The sequence below is a fragment of the Ruditapes philippinarum genome, unplaced genomic scaffold (genome assembly GCF_026571515.1).
Source record: "Ruditapes philippinarum isolate M1 unplaced genomic scaffold, ASM2657151v2 ctg10766_1_1_1_1, whole genome shotgun sequence".
Lineage (NCBI taxonomy): Eukaryota > Metazoa > Mollusca > Bivalvia > Venerida > Veneridae > Ruditapes > Ruditapes philippinarum.
In genome coordinates, this window is record NW_026853517.1 from 14,653 (window position 1) to 37,691 (window position 23,039).

General features: G+C 33.1%; 1 protein-coding gene across 1 annotated transcript; it reads left to right on the plus strand.

The window, feature by feature from the left end:
• The first annotated feature begins 1,527 nt into the window (after positions 1-1,527).
• On the plus strand, positions 1,528-22,677 carry LOC132737100 (F-box/LRR-repeat protein 20-like). The gene is made up of 3 exons (XM_060724337.1): positions 1,528-1,639; positions 10,259-22,147; positions 22,180-22,677. The coding sequence occupies exon 2, from the start codon at positions 10,270-10,272 to the stop codon at positions 12,391-12,393; it is 2,124 nt and encodes a 707-aa protein (XP_060580320.1). The 5' UTR covers positions 1,528-1,639; positions 10,259-10,269; the 3' UTR covers positions 12,394-22,147; positions 22,180-22,677.
• Positions 22,678-23,039: the final 362 nt, after the last annotated feature.

Consider the following 23,039-nt stretch of genomic DNA (forward strand, 5'->3'; position numbering starts at 1 on the left):
TTATCCTTATGTGATCATAACATGTGAATTACTGAGGGTACGAATTACATGATGCTATGCATCTCTTCTCCAGCGGGTGAGGTGGTTTTGACCCTTGGTGTTACTTATTAAATTGTGTTGGCGTGCCGTAAAGCCAAAGAGAGCTTTGACTTAAACCATACCATATTAATGTCCAATAATTTTCATGTGAGGAATCAATCCATACAACTTACTGAAGATTATTTGCGTGAAATAATGTACCTAAATGTTACAGAGGTAGCTTGCATTTTCCTATACCAAAAAAGATGGAAACATTTCAATGATACTTTAAACCTGAGCCCACTGGCAATAACAGATTCTATCCACGCTACCAGTACAAACCCAAGATCAGCTGACACATTTGTGCTGTAGTTGCTTTTACAAGTTAAAAGTTTTGTGTAATTTTGATTATTTATTTTTAGCCTGCTGGCTGCAACTAATATTACTCATGGAACTAGTGCAGACCAAGATCAGCTGACACATCTGTGCTGTCTGATCATGGTCTGCACTGTTTGCTATTCAGTTAGAACTTATTTTGAAACTGTTTACCTTAAATGATGAATGGGTTTGTACAGATTGAAGATGGACAAAGATTTTTCCCACTCTGAAATGATCTTGTGAAACATAGATTAATTTTTTAATCAAATGTTTATTTTGGTATATGCATTAAATGAAATTATATTAATTTATGTTTTCAAAAATAGAAAGCGGTCACTTAAACTTTTGAGTAATCAACATTTTAACTGAATGATAATTTTAAGTGATATATTCAACTTACTGTATTGTGATATAAACAGAGACATAGATAACAGAGATTGGCAACTTCCTAGCCAGTTAAAATATCATGCATGCCTGCTAAACTACAAACTTGTAGCAAGTAAAACTAATTAACCAGATATCAAAATCAGTAAAATAATACATTTTCTGAAAGCTTATGCATTTGTCTATGGCTGCAGGTAAAAATATTTAGAGTTTCCATTGAAATAAATGAAATATCAATTTTTAAAGAGAACTACTTAATAATTTTTGTTACAAAACTATTCATATGTTGAAAAAACAGGCTCAGTAGGTATGTTCTGCTATGTTTTTCTTAGTGAAAGGTATGGAAAGGTACCAATATTTTAACATGCAGCAATAGATAAATAATTTACCTTTCAAATGGTATATAATATTATAGGATCAAATGTATATCCATTAAGTTTTATTTGCTACAAAATGCCTAATTTTTCACTTTTTGATAGGCATGAGTGATATTTCAATGGAGTATATAGGAGCTGCTTATCTCTGTTATCTATGTCTCTGATATAAACTAGTCTCAGAGAATTACTTGAAATGATAATACACCAAATACAATACATGTATACATTATAGATATAAAACATACTTGAATGAAACATTTTTCAAACTAAATTAATAAAAAAAATGTTTCTTACAATTTAGGTCGAATCGGTTGCGAATTTTTAAGGGGTGAATCGTTTTATTATCTAATAGTTACCTCCCCTTTACAAACCGCGCCATTTGCAACAACAATTTTAGGCGCCAAATGTTGGCATTCTATTGTACAGTATTGACCAGCCTTTCGACGATTGTAAGCCAGTTAGACGGGTGTTTGTGATCTTAGGTAAACCAGTTTAATATTTTATTTCTTTGTAAATGGGATTTTTATTAAAAATTTTATGTGAATATTAATTAGAAACCTGAAATAATCGAATCAAGCTTCAAATAACTTACGATCACAGTTTGTCCTAGTAGCCCAACAAATTGTGCGCTTTAGGGCTTTTTTATTATATAGACAATGGTGGCCCTAATATGAGATATCAGATTATAAAATCGGTCGGTCTTGCAGTCGAAATATTGAGACTATTGTCCGAGGTGTGTCCATCGTCAACTTTTTTTCAAAGTCTTCCCTGAAACCACTATGATAAATCATACAGCTTTATGTTACGTTTATTTATTCTTTAATCATTTATGGCTTCCAAAACTTTATAAGAAAAAAAAAAAAAAAAAAAAAAAAAAAAAAAAACAACTTTATAAGCCGCTTTTTAACATTTTTGTTTTTCATCAGATGCGGCATTAAAGTTTTGGATTAGACCCGTTACGAAACCTTACCAGAATAACATAAGTTGATTTATTCTTGTTTTTCACTTGCAAATACACTTGACCCGATCAATTCTTTTGCATTTTACGGTAAAACAATTATTTAAATATCGTTCTATACCAATTCAATTAATAAAATATTAATACCGTCATTAAAATTGCCTATTTAACTATAAAACATCAAATTTCACCGACTACAATCGGCCATGACATTCAAGTGCCACGCGAGACCTCGTATGACGTCATTCGCGGGAACAGATTTGAATAGAGTTGTGTACTATATTTAGAACATTTTGTTGACATGATTTCGATATTTTTATTCAAAATAATGTTTTTATTTATTTTCATATTTTTATGGAATTTAAATATGATTTTATTGAATATAACAGTCAGTAAATAACCCTTTTCAACATCTTAAAAAAAAGTAATCTATAAAAATATTGGAGGCACATGGGTTCCTAAAGGTCAATCTCGTAATCACGTGGTCAAACATTTTGGCAAGATGGCGGCCAAGTGCCGAAATTTTTACCTGTCGGAAACTATTAGGTAGTTTATGTTCCTAATAAGATTTTTATTTGTCCATCCTTGGCTTATCAACAGATTATATATCGTTTTATCAAGGTATGCTTCACTTTACTTCGTGGAATGTTCGATAAATAAATACGAGCGTGTCAGATTCCTGGCACGATTATTGGTGGACTTTCCCTCCCGGGTTATCTTCAGCGTTCACGTCATGTCATATATATAAACGGGTACGCTGAAGACCTTAAGCTACAGTTGAGTTCACACTAAAGGTTACACAAAGTGCACTAGGAGTGCACTACTAGTGCACTACAAAGTGCACTAGTAGTGCACTACTAGTGCACTTCATAAGTGCACTTTGTAGTGCACCAGACCTATTATATGTATTAAGCAGTTACCTTTTATTTCACTGAATAGCAATTTGACTTTTACAAAAAGATAGAAAATATAGATATCTGTTTAATAGATTTTTAATAAAAAATTGAAATTGTGATTATTGGATTTTGTAAAATATGGCGTAAAATATTAGAACAATAAATTTCAAAGTCATTAATTTTACTGATTTTGTACTTTAGAATTTAATTGTTAGAATAAGTAATTTAAATATAAATAATTATAACTTTAATGTTGATAAGTGCATAAATAAACAAACTTAATTGATATTTAATATGATTCTATTTTATTATAATCTGGTAATGAAATATGAAACATTGAAATGCTAATCAAACAAAATTAAGTCAGTTCTTTTTTTGGGGGGAGGGGGAATTATACCGTAGTATTAGTTATTTTTGATCTTAACTTATGGTTGTTTTAGTTAAAGGTAATGATTTTAAGCATTAATAGCCTTTAATACATTAAAGAATCAATATGTTTATAATTGGCCTAAATTTTGTCAATTTTATTTCATTTATAATCTCTCTTACCTTCTCAAACTGACATTTACCTAAGATTAATATAAATGATATATATTATTCTGAAAATAAATATTTATATATAATGGTGGTATGTATTGATATGTGTGGATTAAGTATTGATATGTACCTGTGGGATACTAGTATACTTAAACTGACATGGATATTAACAAAAAGATCAGAAAATCTGTCAATTCCATTTTTTTGAGATGACACCAATCTTTTTTCCTTTTTTTTTCATGCATTGTAACATTATTATGCAATATGATTAATTTTATGAGTTTATTATAACTTGCAAAAATATTCTTTTTGTACTATTTGTAATGAAATTTATTTGCACCAACATCCAGAGAATACAGAATTTACATCGCCTAATCTGGCTTATGTTATTTACCCTGAGGGGCTCTCTTATCAGCAGGGTACTATATCAAAACACCTATACACAGCATGACTTTTGACACTTTAATCTCCTGTAACTGTTTTCTGCTCATGTATGATATTAAATTTAAAAAAAAAAAAAAAAAAAAAGAAAAGAAAAACAGATCTGCATTAAAGTGAAAAGGAAGTTGCAAAAGTTTTATAATCATGTATTTAAATAATATTTTCTTTAAAATATATTATCTTCTAAATGCGTAAAAACTGACAAGGCAAATTTGTCAAATCTATAATAGAAAAAAATAGCATTTCCCAGTTCAAAAACTAAAAGATGCTGCAAATTTTAATGCATAATTGCAAGAAAAGTGAAAAAATATTGATACACAGTCTTTGTAGAATAGTTAACACTGATATTGGTTTTAAACCAGTATTTTATAATAAGATTAGAAAATTCCACTTCAAAGACAATAAATGACAATAATATCTAACATGCGTTTATGACATTAAGATTATTTTTTAAATTTGATTATACAAAAAATAAATAAATGTTGCATACATTTGCATTTTTGTTATTTACCCTGAGGCCCTCTTATCAGCAGGAGACCAGTGTATTGAAAACAGTCGCTCTCAAAAAAAAAAATACCAATACACAGCATGACTCGAGACTTTCCTCTTGTATAACAACATTCCCTTTATACATTACATTTTTAATGTAGAAATCTTGAATAAAGTTATAAATTTTATTAATTTTATGGAAAAATTTTAATTATGTATATCTTTAAAAAGTATGCAAGCATTTTATGGTTGAAAAACATAATATCACAGTGTATAAAATGTTTTAATATCAATGAATTAATATTCTCTTTCAATCTTGAACATGAGGAATTGCCTCTTAAGTAATATATTATCACGGATTTATATTAATAGTATATAGTAATATAAATCCGTGATATTATTATGCAGAATGGCAAGAAATGTGGATAAATGGATACATATAGAAAATTCCGCTTTAGAAACAATAATATCAGAGACATAGATAACATCTATCTATGTCTCTGATAATATCTATTATGCATTTATGCCTTTATGTTTTTTTGTATATTTGATTATACAAAAAATATGGTCATTTACTGAGTGCCAACGCCTTATTAAATCCCAGGTTTATGTCTAACATGCATTTTGAGAAAACCAGGGAATTTCAATGCATTCTTATAAATCTGCAAAATTGACTGTTCTTTGTTATTTACCCTGAGGCCCTCTTATCAGCAGGAGAGTGGTATATTGAAAACAGTCTCTCTCAGAAAATACCAATACACAGCATGACTTGAGATTTTCCTCTTCAATAAAAGTGTTCCCTTTATACATTAAATTTTTAATATTGAAAAAATGTATATCAAAGATATCAAATTTATTTATTTTATGGATAATATTTAAATTATTTGCATAAACATATGCAAGCATTACACAGTTGAATACTAAATTATCACAGTATATTGATTGTTTTAAAATCAATGTACTAATATTCTCTTTCAATATTGAACATGATGAATTGTCTCTAAGTTATATATTATAGAAATTATATTTTAGCTTAAATATAACCGTTCCTTGATTTGTTTAAGCTTATGAAAAAACGTTTATGATGTAACAAACTAAATTAATTGGGCCATAATTATCACATTGATTTATACCATTTGTACACTAGAAAAATTGAAATATATGGCCATTAAAAAAAGCTTTAAAAACACTTATTTAATTATCCATTACGGAGCCTTAATTTAAATTTAACCTTATTAATTCTATAAATTTGATTTTAAGGGGTATTCTTTTTCACTTACAGTTAAATACTGGTTAATAAAAATATGATTACAATAAATGAAAAAAAAAAAAAAAAAAAAAAAACATTTTAATTTTAAGCTTCAACATGACAATCACCTAAAATGTTAAAACTGCTGATTTTAAAATTTACTTATTTATATTCATGAATAGGCCATATATATATTTTCCCAATTTTTTTTTTCATACAGCAGCGTAACAATGGATGCCCCCCCCCCCCCACTTGATATACAATTATCCAATAAACCATTTAGGTGTCACCTTCCCTGGCCAGCCTGGTCATATGGTCTAGTGCACTTCTAGTGCACTTCTAGTTCAGCTCTAGTGCACTAGAAGTGCACAAGGGTGGGAAGTTTAGTGTGAACTCAACTGTATACTTACTACAAACATTCCAATGATTCTGCCCCATTATCTAGGTCAAAAGGGCCAATAGATTTTTAAAATGAAATCTTTATATAGGGCTAAATCTTTAGAGATTTTGTGTGTGAAACTACATATTTTGTTCAAATTAAAGCTCTGGGGTCAAAATTGCCTCATCCCCAATTAAAAAAAAATGCAAGGGCTATCTCTTAGATATTTAACATAATACATATTGTTTAGTGGAATGGACTCCACAAAAATTGTCAAAATTATAGCTTTTAGGTCAAAATTGGCCCCACCCTGACTGAGGGTCTTCCTTACTTGTTTATGGTAAAAACTTACAAATTCTTCTTATCTAAAATCATGACAGCTAAAGCTTAGCTATTTTGCATGAAATATTGTCTAATGAACCTCTTCTAAGTTTGTTAAAATTATAGACCTTGAATCTAAATGGCCCAACCCTGTGGTGTTATAGCCCTGGGATCTAATTAGCCCAACCCCATGGTGGTATAGCCCTTGGATCTAATTAGCCCAAACCTGTGGTAGTCATGAATTTTCCTAATATTTTAAATAATTTATATAAAGTGGCCCCACCTCAGGTTCATGGAATGTACATTTTATATATTTAACTTTAAAAATTCTTTTTAAGGCAAAAGCTTAGTGCCATGAAACATTTACTAGTGGACCTCTTTGTGTTCAAATTATAGCCCCGGGGTTTATATACACACTCTTACTTTTTAGCTCGACTATTCGATAAGATAAGTAAAGCTATTGCAGTCACCCGAGCGTCGGCGTCAGCGTAACCACTTATGTTAAAGTTTTTGTAATAGTTCAAATATTTTCAAAGTCCATTGACATATGGCTTTGAAACTTTGCACACTTGTTCACCATCATGACCCCAACCTGTAGACAGGAGAATGTAACTCTATCAAGCATTTTGACAGAATTATGCCCCTTTTTCGACTTAGAATTTATGTTAAAGTTTTTGTAATAGTTCAAATATTTTCAAAGTCCATTGACATATGGCTTTGAAACTTTGCACACTTGTTCAACATCATGACCCCAACCTGTAAACAAGAGGAGGTAACTCTATCAAGCATTTTGACAGAATTATGCCCCTTTTTCGACTTAGAATTTATGTTAAAGTTTTTGTAATAGTTCAAATATTTTCAAAGTCCATTGACATATGGCTTTGAAACTTTGCACACTTGTTCACCATCATGACCCCAACCTTTAAACAGGAGGAGGTAACTGTATCAAGCATTTTTTTTACTATCAAGCACTTTGAATAGTCGAGCGTTGCTGTCCTACTGACAGCTCTTGTTGTTGCTTAGTTTTAAGAAGTTGCTTTTTTTCATCTTTCCATAAAGCTGTCTCATGTATCATAAATGTTTTGCAACTTTTATTATCCAATTCAATTCTAAAGACACAGTTATCCTGCTGGTCAATTTCTGATTGTTGTCAATGCCACTGCTTTAACAATTAACACTCAATATAAGTGTAAAATACTTATGAGTACTCCTTTATAACATTTATACCTGTCTCATATAAAGTTATTATTGTTCTGATTCAACTGTAATTCTGATGCAGAAAGTGTTTCTTTGATATTTTATCATGATCAATCATCAATATATACATTGTGAAATTTATAGTATTTTTTTCTTAATAACTGACCTGGTAATAACTCATTGAAACATGACAAATGAATAGTTATTCCAGATGTTGTGACTTATCAGTTTATATCAACATCAAATTTGCATCTTTGTAGTTTTCATCTTACAGTTAATTAGCTTCAAATAGTGGTCCAGCAACTTGAAAGCTGTAGATAAAAGTGAAGGGGAGTGGTTGTTTAGTGGTTAAGTTCTCTGCCTCTCAAGCCAGAGATCATGGGTTCGAGCCCTACTCTGGGTCAGGACCATGTTTCTTCATATGACACCAGTACTGGTTGGTTCCAGGAAGCAGACTCGAAAGTGATAAATACAAGAACTTGTTTCAAAATCAAGCTTAAATTAATACGTTTAGACCATAAAAGTGATTTATATCTATCTGTAGTTCTAATTTACCAGAGAGATGACCCATTGTAGAAAATGAAGGTTATTCACCATAGTTTCTATAAAGACCATATTACAGAACAAAATAAATGAACTGAACACTGAATTAAAGATAAAACTCTAGAAATTGATACGATAAATTTATACATATTTCAGTAATTTTTAGCTTGACTATATATGGAGAGCTGTCTTAACGGGCCCCGCGTCCGCATCCAGATTTCAGATTTAAGTTTTGGTGCAGTAAAATATTTTTCACTGTAACTTTTTCATTTTTAAGGTATTAACTTCAAATATATTTTCCTTATCATCAACCACATCTTATGTGACAAGGTTCATAACTCTAGCACTAATATTTTCAGATTTATCTCTCCTTGAACTTAGAATTTTCCTTAAAAATATTATTTTTACAGTAACTTCATTATTTCTTTAGGGATCAACTTCATACTTCTAATATATGTTCCTTATCATAAACCCCATCTTATGTGATAAGGTTCATAACTCTAGCACCAATATTGCAAGAATTATCACCCCATGAACTTGAATCATGAAAGTTTTTTTTTTTAACTTGAAAAATGTTTTTTTTTCTATAACTTATTTAGTTTTAAAGATATCTACCTCAAACTTCAAATACATATATATTCCTCATCATCAACAACATCTAATGTGTCAAGATTCATAACTCTTGAAGCAATATTTTTCAGATTTATCTCCCTCTGAAATTTCTTTAAGAAATATTAAAACTTCTTTACCTTTTAAGGTATCTCCTTCAAACTTCAAATATATATTTCTTAATATTATACACATGTTGTGTGACAAGGTTCATAACTCTAGCATGACTATTTTTAGAATTATTCCCCCTTGAACTTGGAATTTATGTCAATAAATGTTATTTTTAGCTCACCTGTCACAAAGTGACATGGTGAGCTTTTGTGATCGCTTTTCGTCCGTCCGTCCGTGAACTTTTACTTTAAACGACATCTCCTCATAAACCACTAAGCCAATTTCATTCAAACTTCACAGGAATGTTCCTTTGGTAGTCAACTTTAACAGTTGTTCAAAGAATTTAATTCCAAGCAAAACTCTCGTTACCATGGCAACCAAAAAAACAAACTTAAAATATCTTCTTTAAGAAAACCGAAAAAGCTAGACCTTAAATATTTGGCATGAAACATCATCTAGTCATTGTCTACCAAGTTTGTTCAAATAAATGCCTTGGGGTCAAAATTGGCCCATTGATTTTCCTTGATTGTATAAAGTAAAAACTTAAAAAATCTTCTTTTAAAAAGCCCAAATAGCTAGAGCTTAGATATCAAGCATGAAACATCTACTAGTAGGTGTCTACCAAGTTTGTTCAAATAAAAGCCCTGTGTCAAAATTTGCCCCGCTCCAGGGGGTCATTGTTTTTCCCTTTATGTATATAGTAAAAACTTAAAAAAATCTTTTTTTAAAAAACCCTAAGAGCTAGAGCTACGATATTTAGCATGAAACATCTTTTAATGAGTGTCTACCATTTTTGTTCAAACAAGGGCCCTTGGGTTAAAATTGGCCCTGCCCCGGGGATCATTGATTTTCCTTAAAAACTTAAAAATCTTCTTTTAACCCTTTCCCTCATGAGCATATTGTGAAAAATGGCCGTTTTCACTGAAAACACTCCTGTTACAAGTTCAAACTGCTATGAATCTATGAAAAATGCTTCAATACTGATCAAACTTGGCACAAATGTTGACTAGGCCATTGATTTTGTAACGACATGCTCAGTCTTAAATTTCCTGTTACCATGGCAACGAGGGGACATCTCAAAATTGCCAAAAATCACTATTTTGCCTCAATTTTTTCCATCAAATTTTATTTCAAAGTGCTGCAACTTCTCAAGGGATTGAGATAGAGCCAAAGGCTTTTCAGCGTTGGTTACAAGTTACCTTATGTCACCATTTTCTGAAAAAAATTACATTAGGACAATCTGTTACACTTTAATCATAATTCAGTCAACATTGATTATCAGTGTCAGTTTATATTAATTATTGATGCCTCATTCTAAATATGGTATATTTTCATACAAATACCATTAATAATTTACTTTTAACTTTCCAGATTCATTGGCCATGTTCCTCCGTTTTCTCAAGAAACTTACTGGCATAGACTTGAATGTGAATAATGATGCTGTTGTGGATATGGAGCCAGGCATTACAGTCATGGATCTTCCTCCACCTGTAATTGTAAATATTTACAGTTATCTAAATCCCGAAGATATTTTGTCAATGAGAAACATATGTCCATTATGGAATCACCTAAGTTATGATGCATCTATATGGAGAGAGTTGAACACAAGCAATTGTACAGATTCATTCCTTTCCAATGGCTCTTTCTGCAAACTACTTCATGAGGTAGAAGCTTACATTGAAGTCCTGCATTTTGATATTGAGTATATATCTATACTAGACTACTTGGCACAATCAGAAGCATCATATTGCCAGAACTTACAAGAAATACATATCTTTAACGAGAAAAAGATAGGGAAAACAATTGATATCAATGGTTTGGATCAAAAGATGGTGAAGCTGTCTCAGAAGTGCAAACAATTGAAAAAATTGCATTATGAAAATTTGTTTATCAATACAGATGCTGTTTTTGACAAGTTAAAGTATTTCAAGTGTTCCTCTGACGATGAAACAATTGATGAAACTTTGGAAGAGCCAGCCAGACTTAAAGCTTTCATCCAAAGGCATCCACAGATAGAAGACCTTGACATACACCTCCCAGCGTTGCCTGATGATAATGAACTCAGTGCTACTTCAATACTGTTGGACCTCCCGCTACTGAAAAAGCTGAGATTGTATGATAACTTTACAGATGAGGAAATCCCATTGTTGCAGCCCATCAACCATCAGTTGAATCTAGAGAGTCTAACTTTATACTTCTTGTCTTATGTCACGGATGAAACCATTGTTGCTATCCTTACTAAAGTTCCAAAGTTGAAAATTTTTGATGTAAGATACTGTGATCTAGTGACCGATGTTACACTGAAATGTGTAGCAAAGAACTGCCGTGAAATTACAGAATTTAGCATTGTTGGTTATCATCCAGTGCTTTTTACAGGAGCTGGTGTAAAAGAAGTAGCTTTGAACTGTACCAAGGTGGAATGGGTAACTGTGATTCCATGTTCTGATGATGATGATGAAGACATTTATGCATTTATTTCACATTGCGCAGAAAAATTGAGGTTGCTTGTTGTGAGTGGAGGAGTGACTGACAGAACAATTTTGAAAATGACGGAGATATGTCCGAATATATTTTATCTTGATTTATATGACTGCCCAAAGCTCACAGGGGCTTCCATATCTGCAGTGTTGAGGTGTTACAAAAATTTGGAATGTCTAACACTTATTGGTAATAGTAATATCAAGACACTAGATGACTTTTGTGAAGTTGAAGCCATTAAAGTGTTGAAAAGTGACAAGCAGAAGAATGTTGAACGCAAATGTGTTGTTGAAGAGGGAAAGTTGAAAGCTGTAAAACTAGACAAGATTCAAGAACAGGAACAATCTGGGGAAAAGCTTGAAGAGACGGTATATGACAAACATAATGGTGTGGTAAAAACTCTTGTAAAGTCTACAGAGACAGGTAAAAGATTGTCATTTTTATTATGTTTGCATATGAATGGCTGTTATGAACTTACAGATAATTCGCTCTTCAAATTAGCTTGCTACTGTCCCAATCTGCGTCAAGTACATCTCTCAGGATGTGTCGATTTGTCAGACAATACAGTGAAAACCTTTGTTCAAAGATGCCCCTTTTTATCTGAGTTTGACATAAGCCTTGAATACGCTCCAGAAAATCTGGTAGGGGAGAAAGTAACAGATGAAGGTTTAGCTGACATTGCAAGATATGGAAAGAAACTGTGTATGATCAAATTGGATTTTCGTGATAATATTACGACTGAAGGTCTCTTTGAGTTGATACGTAATTGTCCTATTATACAACATGTGCAAATAAGTGTAACGGAGGGTAAAAGTAACTTGACAAAGGAGAAGCTGATGAAATTTGCAGAGGCTTACAAGCAGAAGTTTATATGTATGAATGTAGATGGGACTGATTTTGGGACGGAGTGCTGCTTGGACATTTACATATCTGATAAAGAGCCAACATCCTTCTCAAGAAAATATTTCTACTTCAATTTTAAGTTCAAAGGTGAATGGAACATTGTAACTGATAAAAATATACAGTGACTGACATTGTACATATGTCATTGATTTAGGTAGCCTGACAAAGCTTGCCTGCATACTCATGCTTATTTTGCTCATGAAGTTTAAGAAAGTGTTTTTCACAATAAATAGTTTGTTCTTGAAGAATATGTAAAAAAATAAAAGAATTTCATCTAGCATAATATTATGAGAAGACTTTTTACATTATTGACTCAATATGCCAAAATATAGCCCCTAGTTTGTACTCCATTACTGATGGGGTAGAAGTATATTAAAAGTAGTTTAAGCTTATGTTCATACATTTTAGCTTGATTTTTTTTTTTTGGAAAAAAGAATTATTGCTATAGTCATGGCAGTGTTCCTGTTGCTGTCAACAAACTTTAACCTTGATCATAACTTTTTAAGTTGTTGGTGTATTGTCTTCATACTTTGCCACAACAACCCTTAACAAGACCAGACTTAAGTTGACCTTTATTCATACATGACATTGACCTTAAAGGTTTAATGTCTTAATTTTGCTTGATTTTTATTAGTGGCTATAACTTTGTTTTTATGCCACCGCAGCATCTGCGATGCGGTGGCATATAGCGATTCACCTGTGTGTGTGTGTGTGTTGGTGTGTGTGTGTGTGTGTGTGTGTGTGTTTGTTTGTTCGTGTGTGTGTGTGTGTGTGTTATATAGATTATATAGTGAACTTAAAATATCTTCTTGTGAAAAACCACTAGTCCAATTTCAACCAAACTTGGCAGGATTGATCCTTGGGTGAAGGGGTTCCAAAGTTGTTCAAAGAATTTCATTCCATGCAGAAATCTGGTTGCCATGGCAACCAAAAGGAATTAAAAGAATAAATTTAAAAAATCTTCTTGTAAAGACCCAAAAGGCCTAGAGCTTAGATATTTTGCATAAGGCATTGTCTGGTAGACCTCTACCAAGATTGTTCAAATTATAGCCCTGGGGTCAAAATTGGCCCGGCCCCGGGGGTCATTGATTTTCACTATATGTACATATAGTAAAAACTTAAAATACCTTCTTGTAAAGACCCAAAAGGCCTAGAGCTTAGATATTTTGCATAAGGCATTGTCTGGTAGACCTCTACCAAGATTGTTCAAATTATAGCCCTAGGGTCAAAATTGCCCCTGCCCCGGGGGTCATTGATTTTCACTATATGTTCATATAGTAAAAACTTAAAATACCTTCTTGTAAAGACCCAAAAGGCCTAGAGCTTAGATATTTTGCATAAGGCATTGTCTGGTAGACCCTTACCAAGATTGTTCAAATTATAGCCCTGGGGTCAAAATAGGCCCCGCCCCGAGTGTCATTGATTTTCACTTTATGTACATATAGTAAAAACTTAAAATACCTTCTTGTAAAGACCCAAAAGGCCTAGTGCTTAGATATTTTGCATAAGGCATTGTCTGGTAGACCCTTACCAAGATTGTTCAAATTATAGCCCTGGGGTCAAAATCGGCCCCGCCCGGGGGGTCATTGGTTTCCTTATATGTATATAGTAAAAACTTATAGTAAAAACTTTAAAAAAATTTCTTCTAGCAATTGACAAATGCTAGAGGTTAGATATTTTGCATGAAACATTGTGAAGTGAACTTCTAGCAAGATTGTTGTTGAATTATAGCCCTGGTGCCAAAATTGCCCCCGCCCCAGGGGTCATTGATTTTAAATATATATATAGTAAAAAATCTTATTGTCTGAAGGTACAAGGCTTAGAGCTTTAATATTTGTTAAATGATATCATCTATAGGAACTCTACCAAAGTTGTTCAAATTTTGCCTCTAGTGTCAAAATTAGCCCCGCCCCGGGGGCCATAGGTTTTCCTTATATGTATAAAGTAAAAACTTAAAAAATCATCTTCTTTAAATTTACAAAGACTAGAGTTAAGATATTTTGCATGAAACATTATGTAGTGAACCTCTAGCAAGATTGTACAAATAAAAGCCCTGGGGTCAAAATTGGCCCCACCCCCAGGGGTCATTGATTTTCACTATGTACACATAGTAAAAAAATAAAAAATATTTTTGTCTGAAGGAACAAGGGATAGATTTTTGATGTTTGCTATATAATATCATCTATAGGTCCTCTACTAAAGTTGTTCAAATTTTTCCCCTGGTGTCAAAATTGGCCCTGCCCGGGGGCAGTGATTCTCATTTTGTACACATAGTAAAAACAGAAAATAAAACAAATGTTTTCTGAATGGGAGAAAGCTACAGCTTAGATATTTGACTTGAAATGTTGTTTGGTGGACCTGTATCAAGATTGTTTTGAATTAAACCCTTGGGTCCAAAATTTTGTCTTGCCCAAGGGGACAGTGACCTACTTTCTTGTCCTTTAATGTACAGCAATGAAATTTTGACCATGTGCACAGTTTTAGTTGTAAAATTGAACTTTGATGTCAGGTGACCTAGGTTTTGTTGATGTGACCTACTTTCTTGTCCTTTGATGTACAGCTATGAAATTTGAACCCTGTGCACAGATAAAGATGTAAAGTGAACTTTGATTTCAGCTGACCTAGATTTTGACAAAGTGTCTTACTGTGTTGTCCTTTTGATGTAGTCATGAAATTTAGGCTGTGTGAAATATGACCTTCACCACCAAATTCACTAGACTCGAGTGCATTGATATCCTCCTACTCTGATCTTTTATTGAGTTAACATTAGATTTAACCACTTATCTGATAATAAGAATAAGATAGGTCAGGGATCTATGCTTTATGACAATCTTCAAAATTGTAAAGAAACAAAAAAAATCTGTTCCTACACTACTATTTAGTGTTGTATTAATGCGGTGGCATAGCATTTTTCTCAAATGCAATCTTGTTTGTTATGTTTTATTGGATTGTCTTCAGACTTGAAGCCTTGGTCCATTTATGAACTACCAGGAAGGTTAAAGTGACATTATGCTCATATTTTCATACTCAAGTTAAGCAGAATTGACTTTTAATTTCAAAAGATTGACTGTTTAAATGGTGTTTGACCACCAGTTTATTTTGGAAAATGTTTAGGATCAAATTTTAAATCTTCCTAAAATATAAAAGACTGCCCCTCTCTTTTTATAAACTGAATGTTTCTGGTAAGTTCTAATTAATATTTACATAAATTCTGCTTTGATCCAGGGGTTATTCATTGTTTATGTTAAGTAAATTATTAAATTAAAATGAATTATGGCAATGTAAAAACTTATTTTGACTTTCACCTGTTCACTCACTGTACATACCATTGAATGGGCAAAATGTAACTGTATTTTTATTTGATTTTTGCTATAATTGACTAACAGTTACTTTTAATTTATAAATGGTTTATCTTCATACTTGAATGGAAAATACTTTCTGAAAGGTTCAACTGACCTTGACTGTCAGGGTCAAATTATTGAATTTGGGTTATATATTTATAATTTTGATATTCATGTACAAATTTGATTTATAATTGGACAAAACAAGACTTGATAACTGCCGTATGAACACATCTGCGGATGTTTCTAAATTCAACAGTTTTGTGTTAAAATGTTGAATTCTGCTTAAGCCAGTGCTAGGGGGCGTGGACGGTAACTTGCACTTTCCAGTACCGTCCATGAACAGGCTCAATCAAACCGAGTCTGCAACATTTTACAATTTTGCCGTGTTGGGCTTTCTTAAGGGATTCTGTTTTTCAATATCCCACATATGGTACCAAACAAACATTGAATAATTAAGAGATGACATTGACCATAATTGACTTTAACATGAAATTCTCTTGTTTTTCCTGTACTTGACTGACTGTTATTTATGAATAGACACAGTGTCCTTTAGGTCAGGGCCAAATTGACATTAACAAATGTGTGACATTGACCTTGATGGCTTAATCATTGAGTTGTCACTGATTGTTGCTATAATATTCTGTAACTTGGTTATTATACCTACACCACAAAATGTGGGGGGGGGGGGGGCTATAATGGATTTGCTTTGTCTTGTCAGTCCGTCCGTCCGTCTCCATTATCGTGTCCACTCTATAAATCCTATACCGATTTTCTTCAAACTTGGCTCAAATGTTCAACTCAAGAACCCATGTTACCCATGTGTCAGCAGTCTGGTCAAGGTCACAGTTGAAGGTCAAATATCAAACAGTCAAATATTAGACAGTATGTTGTGTCCGCTCCTACACTAATTGAAAGATTTTCTTCAATCTTGGCTCAAATGTTCACCTCAACAAGGTTATGTGCAGATCCCATGTTACCCTTTTGCCTTGTTTGTTTGTTCGTTTCATTTTACGCATTTTCCCAACAGTATTTCAGTCATATAGGCGGGTAGTTTCCTAAGCATTGTTTCTGGAGAGTTACATATCCTTTTGCCTACCCTTTTGCGTGTTTTATGGTCAAGGTCACACCTGAAGGTCAAAAATTGACTTAGAAAATATTCTTAAACTTTAACATGTATTTGAATATTTCTGAAACTAGAGAAGGTATTTGCTTGAAACTTTAAATATGTTTGAAGTGTCACAATGAAGATACGCAGGTCAAGTTTCAGAACTCTGTATTGCATTTTGACAAAGTTATGCCCCTTTTTTAGTCCTCAAATTTATATTCAATCAAACATTAGACAATATGTCGTGTCCACTCTATAAATCCTATACTAATGAAGTATTTTCTTCAAACTTGACTCAAATATTAACCTCAACAAGGCTATTTGCAGAACCCATGTTACCTTTGTGTGGGCTTACGGTCAAGGTCACACTTGAAGGTAAAAAATTGACTAGAAAATGTTCTTTAATTTTAACATGTACTTGAATATTTCTGAAACTAGAGAAGGTATTTGCTTGAAACTTAAAAGATATATGAGGTGTCACAAGTAAGATATGCAGGTCAAGTTTCATAACTCTGTTTTGCATTTTGACAAAGTTATGCCCCTTTTAAAGTCTTTAACTTTACATACAATCAACACCAGACAATTTGTCGTGTCCGCTCTATAAATCCTATACTTATAGAAGGATTTTCTTCAAACTTGACTCAAATGTTCACCCCAACTGGGCAATATGCAGAACCCATCTAACCCTTGGGCCAGCTTAAGGTCAAGGCCACACTTGAAGGTAAAAAATTGACTTACAAAATGTTCTTAAATTTTAACATGTACTTGAATATTTCTAAAACTAGAACAGATTAATCATTTGAAACTTCAAATGTATAGGAAGTGTCGCAAGTAAGATATTCAGGTCAAGTTTCATAACTAAAAAAGCGTGTGGGGGAATAACTTTGTATTGTATTTTGACAAAGTTAAGTCCATTTTATGCCCCTTTTAGGCTTAGAAAAGGTTCTGATATAACCATTAATACTTAAATGTTTCTGAAACTTGAACAGATATTCACTTGAAACTATATAGTATATGAAGGGTCACAAGTAAGCTCAGTATACTCTTAATTTCATTTGTCATAATTATGCTATTTTCTTAACTACTCTGCTTTTGTTTGTTTTAGTACATTGGGAAAATGTAAGGTTATTTGTAACTGTTTCAAACATGATTTGACAATATATATTTATACTATTACCTGTACAATTTGTCTTTTTTCACCAGAGATATTTTTTTTATGTATATGTATTTATGCCACTGAAGTTATTCCCTTAACCACCTTTCCAAGTCGTCTTCTGTCAAGGACATTGGTGGGGGTATGATTGGCATTCAGCGATAGTTTTAGTTATACAAATGGAATATTATGTTGTAGTAGCTTTCTGAGGCTTTGTATTTTTTCTACGAGCATCGGTGGAAAATTGATATCTCGCGAAACCGAAGGTCGAGCGAGATATCAATTTTCCAATGTTGCGAGTAGAAAAATACATAGTCTCAGAAAGCTACTATAACATAATTTTCCTTTTATTATATGCCCGAAAGGGCATATTATGTTATACCCCCTGGCGTCGTCTGTCTGTCCGTCCGTTAGCAATTTGGTTTCCGGAGCATAACTTAAGTTCCATTTGGCCCACAATGTTCAAATTTCATAGGATGATTGTCCATATTAGGTAGAAGACCCCTATTGATTTTGGGGTCAAAAGGTCAAAGGTCAAGGTCACTATGACCTTAAAACTGAAAACAGTTTCTGGAGCATAACTTAAGTTCCATTCGACCCACAATGTTCAAACTTCATAGGATGATTATCCATATTGGGTAGAAGACCCCTATTGATTTTGGGGTCAAAAGGTCAAGGGTCAAGGTCACTATATCCTTAAAACTGAAAACAGTTTCAGGAGCATAACTTAAGTTCCATTTTGCCCACAATATTCAAACTTCATAGGATGATTGTCCATATTGGGCAAAAGACCCCTTTTGATTTTGGGGTCACTAGGTCAAAGGTCAAGGTCACAATTACCTTAAAATCAAAAACAGTTTCCGGGGCATAATGTAAGTTCCATTTGGCCTGCTATATTCAAACTTCATAGGATGATTGTCCATATTGGGTAGAAGACCCCTATTGATTTTTGGGTCACAAGGTCAAAGTCACTTTTACCTTAATACTTAAAACAGTTTCTAGAGCATAATTAAAGTTCCAATTGGCCCACAATATTCAAACTTCTTAGGATGATTGTCCATATAAGGTAGAAGACCCCTATTGATTTTGGGGTCACAAGGTCAAAGGTTAAGGTCATTATTAATAACTTAAGTATTAATCAACCTACAGCTGTAAAATTTTATAGGATGAACAGCTAATTCCCTGTTTTACAAATGCTTCATCCTTACTAAAAAAAAACACTTTCGGGCATATAATGCTCCGCCTAGCGGTGCCCTTGTTATATACCTTGTCGTTAATGAAATGTAGTTGTCAAAAAATAAATTTATGACTGACGGATGAATACGTAAGTCTTGCAAACCGGCCGCGCCTTTAATAATTTTGGTTCCCGTTTCCAAATGCAACGTTATACAAAGCTAAGATCGGAACCAACGTCAAAAATAGTCCGGCACTTCCATATATGGTACCGTATTTGTCACTAACATAATACGGAAATTTCTATCCGTATCTAATACAAAACAACAAAATTGGACTAGGTCTAAAAGGTTGAACTGACATTGAGCTGTAAATAACATTAACCCATTACCCGATGAGCATTTTGTGAAAAATGGCTGTTTTCATTGAAAAGTCTCCCGTTACAAGTTCAGGTTGCTATAAAACTATAAAAACTGCTTCAATACTAATCAAACTTGGCACAAATGTTGACTGGACCATTGCCTTTGTAACAACATGCTCAGTCTGAAATTTCCTGTTACCATGGCAACTAGGGGACATCTCAAAATTGCCAAAAATCACTATTTTGCATTGATTTTTTCCATCAAAATTGATTTCAAAGTGCTGCCACTTCTCAATGGATCGAGATAGAGTCAAAGGCTTTTCAGCATTGGTTACACGTTACCTTATGATCGACCTGGGGCCATTTTTAGCCTCCCACAAGTCCAAAATTTTCTTGGCGATGAGGGGGACTCTGCCCCCCCTTCAAACCCCCCAAACAGAAGGGGGCACATCCCCCTTCTGGCAACCCCCTGATGTATCTTTTGGATGGGGGGCCGCGCCGAAAAAGTGGTCAATTTTTTAAACAACATTTCTCAAACAAAAACAAGTGTTTTGGGGCCTTAATAAGGCATTTTTTCACCATTTGAGGAAGCAAAAAGGGGGGGGGGGTGAAAAAGGTGTAGAAAGGCGTATATATCTGGTAATGGGTTAACCGTCAAGGTCAAATGATTGAATTTTGGTATTGATACTTATGTACAGATTTGATTAATACATACATGTAGACAAAACAGCACTTGTCACCAAACCAGCATGTTGAATAATTGAGACATGACTTTGAGTCCTTGACCTTTAATGACAAAATGACATTCACCATTGGCGTCAGATGATTGAATTTTGCTTTATGCTCGAAAATTTGCTTTAAAACAAACTATAAAAAGGGTTTAAAAAACTTAAAATTTAACAAACTCAGTTTTTATTAGCTCACCTGTCACTTTGTGACAGGGTGAGCTTTTGTGATCGCTTTTCGTCCGGCGTCCGTCCGGCGTCCGTAAACTTTTACTTTAAATGACATCTCCTCATAAACCACGAAGCCAATTTCATCCAAACTTCACAGGAATGTTCCTTTGGTGGTCACCTTTGAAAATTGTTCAAAGAATTTAATTCCATGCAGAACTCTGGTTGCCATGGAAACCAAAAGAAAAAACTTTAAATATCTTCTTCTAAGAAACCCAAAGAGCTAGAGCTTAGATATTTGGCATGAAACATCTTCTAGTGGGTGTCTACCAAATTTGTTCAAATAAAAGCCCTGGGGTCAAAATTGGCCCCACCCCAGGGGGTCATTGATTTTCCCTAGATGTATATAGTAAAAACTTAAAAAATCTTCTTTTAAAGAACCCAAAGAGCTAGAGCTAAGATATTTAGCATGAAACATCTTCTAATGGGTGTCTACCAAGTTTTTTCAAATAAAAGCCCTGGGGTCAAAATTGGCCCCGCCCCAGGGGGTCATTTATTTTTCCTATATGCATATAATAAAAACTTAAAAATCTTCTTTTAAAGAACCCATAGTGCTTGAGCTAAAATATTTAGCATGAAACATGTTCTAATAGATGTCTACCAAGTTTGTTCAAATAAGAGCCCTAGGGTCAAAATTGGCCCCGCCCCAGGGGGTCATTGATTTTCCCTATATGAATATAGTAAAAACTTAAAAATCTTCTTTTATAGAAGCCAAAGAGCTAGAGCTAAGATATTTAGCATGAAACATGTTCTAATAGATGTCTACCAAGTTTGATCAAATAAGAGCCCTGGGGTCAAAATTGGCCCAGCTCCGGGGGACAATGATTTTCCTTAAAATGTGTATAGCAAAAACTTAAAAATTTTCTTCGAAAAAAAACCAAATAGCTAGAGTTTAGATATTAAGCATGAAACATCTTCTAGTAAGTGTCTACAAAGATTGTTCAAATAGAAGCCCTGGGGTCAAAACTGGCCCTGCCCCAGGGGTGTCATTGTTTTTAAATATATATGTAAAGAAAAAACTTAAAAAATCTTCTTTTAAAAAACCCAACGAGGATGAAACATCTTCTAAAGGTTGTCTACCAAGTTTGTTCGAATAAAAGCCCTGGGGTTTAAACTGGCCCCACTCTAGGGGGCCTATATACAGGTGAGCGACTTCAGGGCCATCATGGCCCTCTTGTTTATTTTTGTTCTATTCATTGAAATATGTAATAACATTAAAACTTCCAATAGTGTTATGCCAATTGTTTTCTTCTCATTAAATCTGGAGCTCTGCAGTTTAAAGATGTATGTGAGCTACAAATATTGCATGAATAAAAACAGCAGTAGTAGATTATTGTAGTTTGTGAAATAAAATACTGATTAGAAGGAAACTTTTAAGTGATCATGGTCTGCACTGTTTGCTGCTCAGTCAGTTCTTATTTTGAAAATGTCCATAAAAAGTGATGCATGTCTTTTTTGTTATGTCCGGAATGAAAGATGGACAAGTCCTAATAAGATATTTAGGGTGGTAATGGATAATTTTTCAATTTTCATTGAATATATTATATTAAAGAACTGTCAAAAAGTGTGCTCTGGTTTGACACCTATAACATTGTTTCAAAAGTCATTTACCTAAACCGTTGGTAAGGTTTTTAATTGCTATTCCAGACTTTCAACTTTAGGTGTTTTAATTTTTAAAGATTTTTTTATTAAGCTTTGATTAAATGTTGTGTTGTACTAAAATAGTTTATATACTTTTTTTTTGTCCATAAATCCTTTGTAATTTATTAAAAAGCATTTATATGAAGCATGTAATTTATTAAAAAGCATTTATATGAAGCAGTAAATAGTATATGTAATATAATTATTCTTGTTAAGAGCCAAAATGTATCAATATATTAGGGATTTTCCAGATCCTCACTATTGTGACTGACAATTTTAGTGGTTGGTAGCTTTTGTTTTAATAATTTTGCACATATTTATTTTGTACAAAGAAAAATGTTTTAGCCTGAACCACCGGGTCATGAGTTATTTATAGAAAATACTTGCTATTGAAAGGTAGAAATTGTGTCTATTATTTGTATGTTAACATGTGCATGATATAAATTAAGGTCTGATATGTACATACGAGTATATTTAAACTGTGGTGTAAACCATGATTATGTGAGGTATGATTATCTAAACCTTGATTATGTGGCCCATGATTTATTCAACCATGATTATATGAACCATGATTATGTAAACCATGATTATGTGAATCAAGCTTTTTTCAACTATAATAATCTTAATGATAATAAATATATTTATATGTTTTCCTTTTCTAATAAAAGGCTAAGAAGAATCTGCATGTTGTTTGTCATATATTATATTCACGGCCCAGTGGTTAAGGTGAATGTTGTTGACATACTTGTTTCTTTGAATGTGGTTTGTCAAAATTTTTCGAAAATGGAGATTAACCATTTAAAAGAATGAACCATGCTGTGCATCTTGGGTCTCCCTCTCTTTCTCAGAAAGCTGAAAAAGTGACTTATGATAATAACAATGCCACTGTGAATTAAACCCCTTGTGGCTTGAAGGGTTGAGGCATCAGAATTGCAGCTACTGTTTATCCTTATGTGATCATAACATATGAATTACTGAGGGTACGAATTACATGATGCTATGCATCTCTTCTCCAGCGGGTGAGGTGGTTTTGACCCTTTG

What these genes read in the sequence shown, in the direction of transcription:
- LOC132737100 (XM_060724337.1), top strand. Translation starts at nt 10,270, where the DNA reads ATGTTCCTCCGTTTTCTCAAGAAACTTACTGGCATAGACTTGAATGTG.